Genomic DNA, 13836 nt, shown 5'->3' with positions numbered 1-13836 from the left:
CCTCGCGTGTGCAGTTCACAGCAGGGTTCGCGCTCCTATGAGAGTCTAATGCCGCCGCTGATCTGACAGGAGGCAGGGCTCAGGCGGTAATGCGAGCGATGGGGAGCGGCTGTAAATACAGATGAAGCTTTGTTTGCTCACCTGCCCACTGCTCACTTCCTGCTGCATGGCCCGGATCCTAACAGGCCACAGATGGATACTGGTCCATGGCCCGGGGGTTGGGGACCCCTGATATATAGAATGGATAAGCAAGGTCCTACTATATAGCACAGGGAACTATATTCAATATCCTATAATAAACCATAATGGAAAAGAAAAAATAGAAATAAAATATATACAGTCAAAGAAAAAAAAGACTAAGTACATTTGATGTTACTGATTCCTTCAATGATAAAAGTTACTTCATACATACTATTCCCCCTTCGTCTGTGCCTTCACCACTTTTTCTCCTCCCTTTAAAGCATTCGTGGGTATTTTACACAATTAGCACTTCCTAATAGTTTCTACATTCTCTAGTTGTCTTCTCTATCCGTGCCTTCCCTTCTCAAATGATACTGTAAACTTCTGGAAATAGAGATCATTCCTTGTACTTTGTAACTTTCCTCACACATGGCTGAACAGCAATAACAAAGTGCAAGAATTTAATATATGACATATAATCAATTCTCAGACGCTTTCTTTTTCAGTAAAGTCTTTTCCCAATCAATCCTAGAAGCCCAACCTCTCAGCACTCACATTCATACCACTATCTCTGGATAGCTGAGACCAGTGACCTATCACATAGTCAGTTCTTTGTGTTTTGCATGTTCAATTGCTCTTCCTCCCCAAGGAGGCGGGATGAAATTTCCAGTCTTTGTTACGATACCCAACATTACCTAGTTTCCGCACTCTCATCAGATGGACCCTTCTGTAGGCACCGCTTCCTGTCCCCATTTGCCACCTCCATCTCCCCCTACCAGCCATGGATGCAGCCATGTGACAGAAGAGAACTCTGTAAGGGTAGAGTCTCATAAAACCCTATAAAGTTTCATCTCCCTACTGACAAATAACTCTGATAAATCAACGCACACACAAATTTCCACAAAAGGGATTATAGTAGGTATATATTTTATTCTAATGTTGCTCGAATAAGAACAAAATAAAAATAAACACGAAGATGTCTTGGTGGATCAGTCCCGGGGTTTCTCTAAGTCTGTGCTCTTTCTCTTTTGCTTGCATAGCTCTTTGATGGTATCTATCTCTGCAGGAGTGAACTTGGGGGTTAGCATCACAGCGTCATAATCAAATTCTCCATCAAGTGAGAAGGGCCGAACTTCACCTCCGACTATCTATAAAAGGTAACAAAGGAGGAAAATAACATATAATCATTGTAAATGAAGATAAAGTTGAAAACATAAACTCTCTATTAATATTTAATTAAACTTTTTTTAGAGTTCAGCACTCTGAGCTGATTAAGCTGTTTTTAAGTAAAGGAATAAATTCAATTATTCAATTTGACCTAATTTAAGCCTCTTAATATGCCCCATTTGTACCATCCTGCATCTGAATGAATATCATTAACTAATTCTGCCCACGGCAAGAAGAATCAGAAAGTCTCTCTTGCACACATTCATTACATTTTTACCATTTGTAGTGTTAGGGCTACAGGCATATGGAAAAACTAAGAGTTATATTCAAATGTGAGAAAATATACCTTAAGATTTTGGTCAACCTTAAGGACACTTTTACCACTTACTAAAAAAGACCTGTAGCAATAAAACATCATTTTCAAAGATAAAAATACTCTCTGCTTAATATACTTACTTCTTCAGATAATACTTGGGCCAATAGCAGCAGGAATTAAAACACATAGTAGCACCCTAAATTAAAAAATCCAGGATCCTTTCTTCCTACCAAGAATTTTTTAAATATTACAGAATTTATCTGCAACTCAGAGTAGCTGCAAAGAGATGTAATAATTTTGTATCTACTTATTCATAATCTGTCAATTTTAAAGACTTCCTAAAGGAAGGTAGATTAAAAAAAGCATATTTTCCAATAAACAAAAGAGATTTAATGCCTTAAATCTCACTGTATCACCCCTTAAAAGGCCTCTCCAAAAGGAAATGGTGTGTGATACAGTGAAATCACCCAGCACCTCTGTGTCGCTCTCTATTATGTATGGTGATGCTGAAATAATTGAAAAGGATGGCTTATGCAAGAATGAAAAAAATGCCCTGAAGCTATAATCAGCTTTCAATATTCTTGCATGGAAAATGATCTCATTTAGTGGCTTTTGCAATGTTCTTGAAAATGGAGCATCTAGCTCAGCAACTGTACTGTTACCAAAGGTGCAAAAAACAAAGACAAAAACAAAACACCCCAAAACATGAAAAGTAGATACCTCCTATCTGTTTAGCAAGTTGCATCTTGTAGTTGGGTGTGCAGCGCTAATAGCAAACACCCAGCCATCTATCATCCTTTCTCGGTAAAACCAGCACGAGAACAAATTTCAGATACTTGCTCACTTCCTCTTTGTTAGAAAGTGTCTGTGTGCTTTCCTGACAAAGGTAATGATGGGAGCTGCCACTGAGTGAGTCCCCACCACGCGCCAGCCCCAGTACTAGGAACCGTGCAGGCATTAGCAGTAATCTTCAAACAACCCATCTTACAAAGCTCTGAAAGGTTAAGTAACTTGCCAAGGCTACACAGTTAGTAAGGAAGAGAAGCAAGATTTGAATCCCGGGCGACCTGTAGATAAAGCTTCACCTTCGCAACAAAAAACACCAGTACAGATCGACCTTGAAGTTTTCACTAAGCCAAGTCATAGCTCTTTGGGAGAAAAGATATTTTCTAAATAAGCTAAAAAATTCTCACAGCCTATCATAAAAAAATGCACTCAAAAAAAAAAAAAAAGAGAAAAAAAAATGCACTCGAGGATCCACATAATACCATGACTATCTTTAAAAGAGCAGCTGCACCCTGGAAGCAACTCAGTCTGCCGAGTGGCTAATCTGTCCATTTAGGTCACTTTCTGAAAATTAAATTTATCGTCACCACAAAGTGACAGTGGGGGTAATATGGCTAAGACCAGCTCAAAGGAAGAAACACGGACACAAGGACACAGTATGCTCATTCCCTGAATAGAAGCATCCTCGCCGTCTCTAACTCTATCCAACAGTAAGCGCTGAGGTTTGCAGGGCTGGTCCTGGCAGAAGACGAGAAAGAGCCCCCTCTCTGCCAGGGCTTCTGTCTGAAGGGATTCTTACTGTCCATGGACACCTGGTTGAAGACCTGCCATCCACATGTCCACCAAGTTTCAGGCTGCCCATTGCACTAGGACTTTGAACCCTATCCTGAGGTCTCTAAAACCTGCCTAGACCTTACTAGCCACGCTCACTAGATGCTGTCACTTTGCCTTCACACAGCTCCCTCTGAGGCTGGAAAGCAGGTTCAAATTAGACAAATCCCTTTGCTGAGCTAAAATCCCAGCGAGACCATCATACCACCCTCCCCGCTCCCTCACCCAGCCCGAGCAACCCTCACATGCCCACCTCCCTGCCCTCTACGTGTTCACTCCGTAAACACTCACTGAGTGCTTAATGTGAATAAGATACCGGGAACACAAGGATGAAAAGAAGCAAAATCTGTGCCCATGAGGTTTCATAACTTCAGGGAGAAGATGGAAGTAAATGAGTGATTTCATTATCATGCTCCATGCTCCCCAACAGAGGGATGCAAAAAGGGCTAAAGGAGCACAGAGGGTAAAGTGCTGAAGCTTAACTTAGCCTCAACTGAGTATGGCCACTCTCCAGAAAATCCTACTCACCTCCCCACTCATCACCCCACTCAGGACCCACCTTTTATCAGCAACGCAGACAGACTAAGGCTTGTATGTTGAACTTCCAGACTCTCTGACGAGGGCTGACTCCTGTGACCAAGTTAGTCCTTTCTCCCAGATAGGGTCCAACCCACCACCTTCTTACTCCTCTCCCTTCCCCACGGTCCCCATACACCTTTCGGCCATAATATCCAACAGTATGGAACTAGAGATATAGAAATTTATCCTTAAGTGAAAAGTTTTTTATTTTCCTTTAAGTTCTTTTTCATACACTGAAATTTTTCTCTATTGTGGAGCATGGTTTCCTTCATCAGTCATTTGTTATTAACCGAAACAGCAACAAGAAATAAGTTCCTAGCTAGCGAATAAACATATGAGGCCAACACAATAATTATTCATTTACAATACACTTAAAAATATAAAAATATACTTATAAATGTCTTCAATTAGAAACTGAGTTATTAACAGCAGCTATCATTGTTAGATTAACTCCTTAGGCAATCAGTTAAATGCTGAAATATAAAAGCAAGAAACCAAGAATAATAATAATTTCATATCTGCAATGCCAAAATATGATACTCAAGACCTTTTAAAACATTTTGGGGGTATCACTGTCTCTCTATACTGCAAGGTGGCCAGTACATCTCTGGATCAAACTGTCAGAGGAATAGTCTCCTGCAATCATTCAGATATATTCCATTCTTTCCACAAATGTTTATTAAAATCTAGGCACTGTGTAGGTGCTGAGGATACAAAGATGCAGACTTGTATGAAATCACAGAGAAATGAGATAGACACGTCAACAGATCATTGTAGTAAAATGTAGTAAGTACACATGGTATAGTTAGAAGGTGACAGGAACAGAGAAGGAACACCTAACCCAGCCCAGGTTGGAAGGCACTGGGAAGGATTCAGAGGAGGCTTTCTGGAAGAGGTGCTGTCTAAGGTAATAGTATTTAACAAGGTTGAGGGAAGACGAGCTTTGCAGACAAAAGCAGGTCTCATGAACAGGCCAAGTCAGAAACACACAGAATTTCACATATGTGTATCTGCGAGTAGTTCAGTGTTGTCAGAGCAGAAAATGTCAGGTAGAGAGTGGCAAGAGACGAAGACGGTGCCAGATCATGGCAGGTCTTATATGCTACTTTTCCCAGAGATGATGAAAAGTTGCTGAAGGATTTTTTGAAAGCAGGTAGATACTTGGTATCTGTGCATTTCGAATAAATTCCTTCCTTCATTCAAATGTTAACTGAGCACCTACAATGAGACACAGGCGTGCAGAGAACAGGAGGAGACCCTGCCCTCTTGGAGGGTACATCAAGAAAGGTCACTCTGAAGACTGAACAGAGGGTAGATTGGGAGTCAGGAGACTAGTCAGGAGCCTGCTGAAGCAGTCCAGACAAGATCATGAGAACAGGGCATTGAGAGCAGATATTTTAAAATATTAGAAAGTGAAATTAACAGCACTTGATGACTGATTTGGATATGGAAGGGAAGCTCAGTTTTTAACATGTTGATTTGAATGTACCTCAAGGAATCCAGATAGAATTGTCAACAGGCAATTGAACCCACAAACCTGAAGCTCAGCAAAAGGTCTGAAGCTGGAGATACAGATTTGGAGACATAAGCACAAAAGGTAGTAACCTATAGATGAAAACACATCTAAGTATGCAAGTGGGAAGAGCTGTAGGTTTAGCATGGAACCCTGAGGAATACCAACTCCTAAGGGAAGCATGGAGGGAAAACCCCCAAAGGAGGCAGGGAAAGAACACTCAGAGAAATACACAAAGAATCTGAGAAGAGCTGGGAAGAGAGAACCAGTGGACCATGAGTGTCAGGGAAAATCAATGGTAAAAAACACAGTAGACAGTCCCATTAAAATAAAGGCTGAAAATTGTCCATTGGGATGATTGGCAATGATAAAGTACCTTTATTCTGAATATGTCCAGGCAGGTGATTAGACCAAGGGCATTTTGCAATGAACTGAATGAGGAGTGAGGGGAAAGGAAGCAGAGTCAACAAGAGGAGTCGAGTCTGTTGGTTTCTGAAGTCTGTATGAAAAGGGAGAAAAAAGACCAGACAATAGCCAAGGGGGGTCCGAGGTAAAGGGAAGGTTGTTTTTTCTTTAGTTTTCTTTCATTTCGTTAAGGATGGGAGAGACTTAAACATGTTTACATGTTGAGGGCAATGAACCAATAGAGAAGGAAAGAAACAAGGACCCTAACCATCTTATTATACCAGAAAATCACTCCCTGTAGCGGGGAAAGTTTCCTGATTATTTGTTCATTCAATACTTATTGCATGTCTCCTATACGCAAAGCACTGAATTCGGCACTAGTTCTGACTTTTTTGCATTTTAATTAAATAACCTTATAGAGACACACACGAGTGAATGTAGGGTCTTCTAAGACAAGGGGCATATATGTAATTCAGAGTGAACCCTGATGTACAGTGCAGTTCAGAACACATCACTGTGATCTTCAAAATGACAGCTTTTCAAATACTGTACAGCTGCAGTTCTATTTATGCATTTCAGGTATTGGCTACTGTGGCATACTTTGGGAATTCTCTTCTTTCAAGTTAGGGTCATTTTGAGGTTCTAAGATATAAGGCTCCAAGTTTTTTAGATTGCAAACTGAACTTCTGACTTATTTCAAAGAGCAGAATTCGTGCAATGGAACACCAAATCCCCTGCTACGAAACAGAAAACACCTGTGAATTAAGTTATTAACTTGTTATTTTTGCCTAAGGAGCTGAGAGAAATGTGGATTTCAGGCATCTAATTTCAAATCTAATTGAAATCTTTTTGTAGCCTCTCAGGGAATAGAAATTGTACACTATTAGAAAATTGCTAGTTTTCTTAAAATTGCTCACGTGATTTATTCTAAGAGGGACACTATTACAGAAGGAATCATTTTCATTCATAGTACCATGTAGGCAAATTAAAGTAAATAGAACTAACGCTCAAATCAATAACAGCAGCATTTAGCTGTAGGTTATCTTACACAGTAATATGATCAATAAACTGTCTATACAGGTGAAAAATTTTAGAGTCCCCTTTTTTTTTTTTTTGGCGGTATGCGGGCCTCTCACTGCTGTGGCCTCTCCCGTTGCAGAGCACAGGCTCCGGACGCCCAGGCTCAGCGCTCACGGGCTCACGGGCCCAGCTGCTCCGCGGCATGTGGGATCCTCCCGGACGGGGGCACGAACCCGTGTCCCCTGCATCGGCAGGCGGACTCTCAACCACTGTGCCACCAGGGAAGCCCTAGAGTCCCATTTTGAATTGGAAAAACAGGCAATCTCCCATTAAAATACTACCAAAGTTTCTTCAATGACCTCTTCTATATTTTGGGAAGTAGGACAAGAACTCAATTTTTCATCTTCTTAATGTGAATTCTTTTTGTTCAGTAAAGTTGTTTTTACTGAACAAAGAATTCATCTTCTTAATGTGAATTCTTTTTGTTCAGTAAAGTTGTTTTTACTGAACAAAGAATTCATCTTCTTAATGTGAATTCTTTTTGTTCAGTAAAGTTGTTCAAAACTTCCAAAATTCATCAAAATAGAGTAACTACGGCAAGAAGTTATTCACAAAGGGAAAGTGGAAGGCTCTTGAAAAACGTTTGACTGTAAGGAGGAAATGCACATGTATAAAAGCAGCGATAAAATTAGGAAAAAAACTAAATGGGTCCAGTCCATATCAGGAAGTTACGGATTCTCATTAGGCAATTAAGAGGAAGTCAGGACATCCAGGATAAGTTTCATCTTTTGAGATTGACATCACAGAAAGCAACTACCATCTCTCACCCAAAATAGCCCGTTGCATGTGCTGGAAGTGATTATGTTCTTTTACCTACATTGGGTATTTTAAAATAAGATTAATACTATTAAACCAAGGCAGAGTTGGTGTGGTATTGTGACTCTAGACAGTCTAAAACATTTCTCTAACAAATAGTGGTTGGAAATTAAATTCCCACCCAAAGTATTACCCTGGATCTTTAAAAAGCAGCAAATTATTCATCTATGTCTCATTTTTGCCAACACAAAAATTGTTCATATCATTTTGATTCGAACATTGAAAAATGTTCACATTCTCTGGGAAGAAATTTATACTCCTTTTAAAGATACAACCATACACAGGGTTTTAACTAGCATTTTACTGGCTATATGATTGATTCCAGAAATCATTCTTTTTTTTTTTTTTTTTAACCCATCAACTAAAACCATTTTGTAACAATTTCTATAATGGCACTAGGTGCCATTGACCACTGACTGGTCCAATAATTTGTATGGTCACAACGGAAGTCAAGAACATGAACAAGTCTTTAGAAGAAACAGATTCCTGCTAGAAATCACCTTGTAATTATAGTTTCTTAATACTCAGGGAAAGTAATCTATAATTCAAAAAGCGCGTTGAAAAGTGGCTATCTCCGCAAGTTTATCTGGTAAACAATTTGGGGTTTAATATAAGTCTGCAAGCATCCTAGATAGACTTCTGTGATGTCAGTGAACAAAAGTTCTACGAGAAAAGGGCAATTTAAAATTGAAATGTGTGGATTACTTCTGATTGAATGACTGCTTCCATAACATCAAGTGACAAGACTATTACCCAAACAACTAAGTAATCACGAAACACCCTAGTGTTTTTATTAGGAAGCAGTAATAAAGAGCCCTTAACAGCTTCTTGTGCCGATCCCCTTTCATGCTAGAGTAATAAAGGTGATAAAGTCACTACCCAGCACCACCAGCAGCCTTGGTTGGCACACGCTTGTTAAGTAATTGTTGATGAGTTGCAAATGATGGTGAAAGATGGCTTTCAAGTTGTGCATTTGGGAGCATTTACATGTGGGAGACTCCATTCTCCTGTGCTGGTGAAGCGCATGTCTAGATGACATTTCCCAGCCTCCCCAGTGACCAGATAGGAACATGAGACTAAGTGGCTGCCAATGGAATGTGAGCAGAGATGAAGAGCCCTGAGTCCTAAGCCTTGGGGGAACTTGCTGCCCCCATGCTCTCATCCCTTGCCCCTGCAGGTAGGACGGCGACCTGACTTGGAATATGCACATGAGGACAATGTCCTGAGGTGCAGTGGAGATCCAGAGAGAAGGAACCTGGGCCCTGGTAACCCCAGGGAACAGAAGCACCTGCTCATTTTAAAGGCTCTCTACAGACTGTTACATGAGAGAAATAAACTTCTGTCTCCTTTCAGCCACTGATTTATTGTTGGGATTGCCTACTATAGCAGCCTGGCCTTACCTTAACGAATGCAAAATGTTTTTAGGACCTTGGAAACAATAATAAAAAGAAAAGTGGCCAGTGCAGACTAAAAGAGATAAGAAAACTTTCCATCCTTTCTCTTGCGGAGTCCCCAAGTAGCACTGTCCCTGTAGCATGGCGAACATCATGACACATAGTTTCCACGTAAAAACATAATTGCTCTCTCTGTGTGTATAAAAGGGATTATACACATTAGAGAGAGATGGCAGTGAGAGGGACCCAATTAAGCAACCTGAACTGTAAATCTTCCCAAATCTCAGAAAAATACAGAAGCACACGGGTATAGTGGCATTTCTCTGAAAGGACTAGTTACAAAATCAAGGCAATTTCAAGAGGATTGAATTCTCTGTGGAGTACCTCTTCCCTTTGTTCCCCTGCTCCTTTTCCAGTGGGCCTTGGCTTCACTCCAGAGGTAAGAGGCTGGGCCACGGAAGGAATGTAAGAAGGAACACTCATGCTCCTGTCCTGCTCCACCTCTCCTGGAAGCAGCAGCAAATCTGTCGAATACAAAATATTTCACTTGATCCCTTCACCAAGTCCACAATTGACCTAAGTCATCTAAAAGTCTATGATAGTCAAAAAAAATGAGCAAATATGCTCAAGTGAAGTAGGTCCATTTCACAATGCCTGTCCTCACTTGGGAACTTGACTCAAGGGATTCTCCTTTGTATAAAATAGAAGTCGTCAGTGCGTTAGTTTTTATTTTATAGTTGCAATGTTACAATCCAACCAAAAGGTCTGGGAGAAATGTTGTTTTGGGAATAACTTGATCACGCCTCTCACCCTCAACCCAATTTCTACTTCTACAGGAAAATAAGTCAAGAAGATGCTACTTTTGCCTCATTTTGCCATATTTTCCTGAGGGGGTGAAGAGAAAGAAAATGGAGTGCTGATTTCATCCTGTAACAATATGGCAATATTTCAAAAAAACATATTAAAAAACAATGATGCCAGAAGGAAGGAACTTTAACTTCCAGCAGAAAAATGAAATACTCTGTCATACTCAGAACGCATGGCCTACTTCTCAACGCATGCAAACAACAACAGTGTGTTTCCCGCTTGTTTAGCACAATCACAAGAATTCAAAAGCCAATCTTGGTTTTCTGATCGATCCATTAGAAGTGGATGTGTTTCCTTATTTTTGCACGTGTGACAGAACATCGATGCATCACAGACAACTGATGACCTTCCGCAGCTTTCTCTGAAGAGAAAAACAAACAGAAGCACAACAGGATCCCTCCTCCGTCTAAGTTTTCGCAGGACCAGAAAGGCTGCAACCAATAACTTGCAGCTGGCGCAAGATGCTGCTGCCTGCTACTCAGTGATGATCCTAATTAAGACACTAATTAAGTTCTCAGTGGAAGTGATTAATTAACAACAGGCATGCCTTGGTTGTTGCCAAGGGCAGCATGTATGGGGAGATAACTGAGCAGGTACTGATATTCAAAAACTGAAACTTACTTGAAATACGTCTCTCACCGCTACAGCTATCACCTTCACAAAAGACACGATTACAAAATTCTTAAGACTTCAGCAACAGGGAACATGGCAAACAGCCTAGAAACTGAGCACGTGGGCAGGGGGATGGTGAAGAAGGAAGTTCTACTATGATTAATTATTGAAATCATGGAATATGACCTGATTAATTAGGAGAAATAAAAACAATAATAGCCGGCATTTTACATGCATTAACTCCGCCAATCCTCTCAACAACTCTGTTATTTCCCCTTTTAGAGGCAATGAGCTCTAACACCGAGAGTCACCCCAGCCACCTCACTCACGGCGCCACAGCTGCAGTCTGTCTGCGGAGCCCGTGCTCCTAGCTCACGCTGTCACATCATGAACTTACTTTTAAGTAAGCACTTTCACCACATACATTATTTAAAATCTATCAGATTGTACCTCCAAACTCAGGGCCAAGAAATGTCACTACAATAGCACATTAGCGTGATTAGTAAGTGTTCAGGGCATTTTACAATTTTATAACCAGAAGTAATATTTTTTAATATATATTTCTTTTAAAATTTTTTTAAAAATTTATTTATTTATTTAGGCTGCGTTGGGTCTTCGCTGCTGCGTGCGGGCTTTCTCTAATTGTGGGGGAGCAGGGGCTACTCTTCATGTGGTGCCTGGGCTTCTCATTGCAGTGGCTTCTGTTGTGGAGCACGGGCTCTAGGCACGTGGGCTTCAGTAATTGCAGCACGTGGGCTCAGGAGTTGTGGTGCACGGGCTTCGTTGCCCCGCAGCATGTGAGATCTTCCCAGACCAGGGATCGAACCCGTGTCCCCTGAACTGGCAGGCGGATTCTTAACCACTGCGCCACCAGGGAAGTCCCAGAGAAGTAATATTTTTAAATTCAATAAGGTTGGTGGAAAAACTGGCTTTCTAAGGTATTCCTTTATGAGTCCAAAGCTAACCTCCCTCACTGGTTAGGGGCCTGCCAACAAGAGAGGCAAGAAGAGAAAGGTTCAAGCCTCTTAATGTGAAAACCAATATCTACCATACCCATTGGCTGCCAGTGCAGACATCCCTTCGAATGTGAAGTCAAAATCAATCCTGCTTTCAGAGCTATTTAAAAATCTGATGGACAGTACTGTGCACCAAGAGGGACAACTCTGCAATTCCTTTGCTGAAACTCTTCACGTCCCTCATGTGTTTGCGAAGAAGGTAGGGTTTTCAACAAAAATGGTTTATTTCGTAAGAATTCCACTGCCATGGGTACAATTCTTTCAAAACAATATGACTCAGTATCCACTGCATTTCCCATTCCTGTCATGTGTTTCTCCAGTGTAAAGGTAAAATGCACAGACGTATAGCTGTTGGAGCCTAACACGACACCTTATATGTAGTAAATTCTCAGCACATACTTGCAGAAAGGAAATTAATTTCCTGCATCTCAACTTTTAAACTGAACAGCAAGTATGAAGAGTCTACCTATCCACAGGACATTGTGAATGATGCAAAATATGTATAGTCCTTTCCCTCAAAAACTAGATTTTTTTTTTACAGGAGTAGGATTTTTATACATAAAATCAGACAATAGTCAACACAAAAATTGAACTGCTTTAACTCTAAATAGGACAGATTTATAAAAGAGTGAAACCAATATGCACACGAATAGTCTGATAAGACACAAGCTATAAAGAAGACACAAGTTATCTTTTAGCCATTTTATAATCACTGATGGGTTATTTAAATATTCATTCTCTCAGGGGGAAAATGATTGTATTCATTGATGATGGGGAATGGAATTTCTGAAGTTCTCTGCAAAGCTTTCCCAACTGAAATCTTATCTTTAAGACACTTCATCTGACCTTATTGTTTCTAAAACAATTAGTTTCCTTCTTAGCTAAATACCACCATCTTGACTGATGTGCTTTGTAGAGTTAAGGCACCTCTCGATAAACGAATCTTGATGTTGGATGGCAAGCCTGGTTGAAAGCATTTCAACCTCTTTCTCAACTACCTGACAAGCACGTCCAACGTTTATAAACTATGTGTTTGTGCCATTTGTCTTTCTGCATTTAGCCAATGACCAGCAAGTCAAAGGCTATAATCATGTAATTTAATACATTAAAAAGTAAGCCATCTACCTGACATCTGATAATCTAGACAATAATATTTAGTCTCCCTGTCATATTTATAAAAATTAACCAATCCATTCCTTTGTTGCCATGTAGAAATGGCCAAAATTTCCTGAAATTTCGGGTGTTCCTCAAGACCAAAAAGGATACAGATAAGAAATGCACTCAGGCCTCCTCTGCACATAGCTTCCAGCTATGATAGTTTATATCAGGTGGTTCTTGTTCTTAAAATTTTTTGAAGACCCCAAAGAGCTTTTGTTTATGGGAGTGATATCTATCAATATTTACCATATTAGAAATTAAAATTTCAAATATTTGCTTATTGAATCATTAAAATAATACTATCATATATTAAAATAAATATTTTTATTTAAAAAACCTCTTTTCCAAAAACAAAGAAAATAGAAGAGAAGCACTGTTTTACATTGTCTGAATCTTTTAAATGTCTGTCTTAAATAGAAGAACGCTGGATTCTATATTTGCTTCTGCATTGAATTTTTGGAATATGCTGTTTCAGTTGATGAAAATGAAGAAAACTCTAGTCTCACACAGATATGTAGCTGGAAAGGGGAGGACTATTTCAATACTCTTTTTATATAACTGGGGATATTATTCTTTGATACACACTAGATATTGACAAATGACAAAGTTTTTAAAAATAATTTCAATGTACAATATGAAACCCTTTCAGTAACTTTTTCATACTCTTATGTTAAAATCCATTGGTCTCTCTTACATGTTGAATGGATTGCGCTCCTGTGTATGATTTTGTAACATCATATATTGGTTATTTGGAAAATGGTGGTTCACTGTGTTATGCAGATCTTTCAAATGTTGACATATTTCATTATGCAATATAAAAATCACATGAGTTAACATTACCAATTTTATCAGAAAAGGCTTTAAATATTGGGAAGCTGTCAAGCTCACAGTACTGGATTAAGTTTTCCAAAAATCCAATTTTCACTTGATCCATTGCCAATTTTATCATTGGCAATGAATACTGTCAGCTGTTGTCTTGTAGAGACGGGCTCACTTCATTCCTTTTTGAGAACTATACTTTGTCAGTCATTCTTTCAAGTAAAAACGTTGATCCATGAAAGAAAAAACAAAAGTTCAGCATACCCCTCAATTGCACAAGTGTTTTTTCATGAAAAA

The 13836-nt window shown here is 39.7% G+C and overlaps 1 protein-coding gene across 4 annotated transcripts in view; it reads right to left on the bottom strand.

The window, feature by feature from the left end:
* Positions 1–1090: 1090 nt before the first annotated feature.
* The window catches only part of IFTAP (intraflagellar transport associated protein), a 59752-nt gene continuing 47006 nt past the window's right edge, over positions 1091–13836 (bottom strand). For all 4 annotated transcript variants that reach the window (XM_024752528.1, XM_024752529.1, XM_024752530.1 and 1 more), the window contains exons 6-7: positions 9452–9591; positions 1091–1328 (exon numbers count right to left, since the gene is read on the bottom strand). In XM_024752528.1, the coding sequence (XP_024608296.1) occupies positions 1170–1328; positions 9452–9591 (299 nt within the window). In that variant the 3' untranslated portion in view covers positions 1091–1169. The remainder of the gene's footprint in view (positions 1329–9451; positions 9592–13836) is intronic.

The sequence above is a fragment of the Neophocaena asiaeorientalis genome, unplaced genomic scaffold (assembly GCF_003031525.2).
Source record: "Neophocaena asiaeorientalis asiaeorientalis breed wild unplaced genomic scaffold, Neophocaena_asiaeorientalis_V1.1 scaffold196, whole genome shotgun sequence".
Taxonomy (NCBI): Eukaryota; Metazoa; Chordata; class Mammalia; order Artiodactyla; family Phocoenidae; genus Neophocaena; species Neophocaena asiaeorientalis.
Note: the sequence above shows the minus strand (reverse complement) of the source record. Positions and strands in the feature narration are given on the sequence as shown.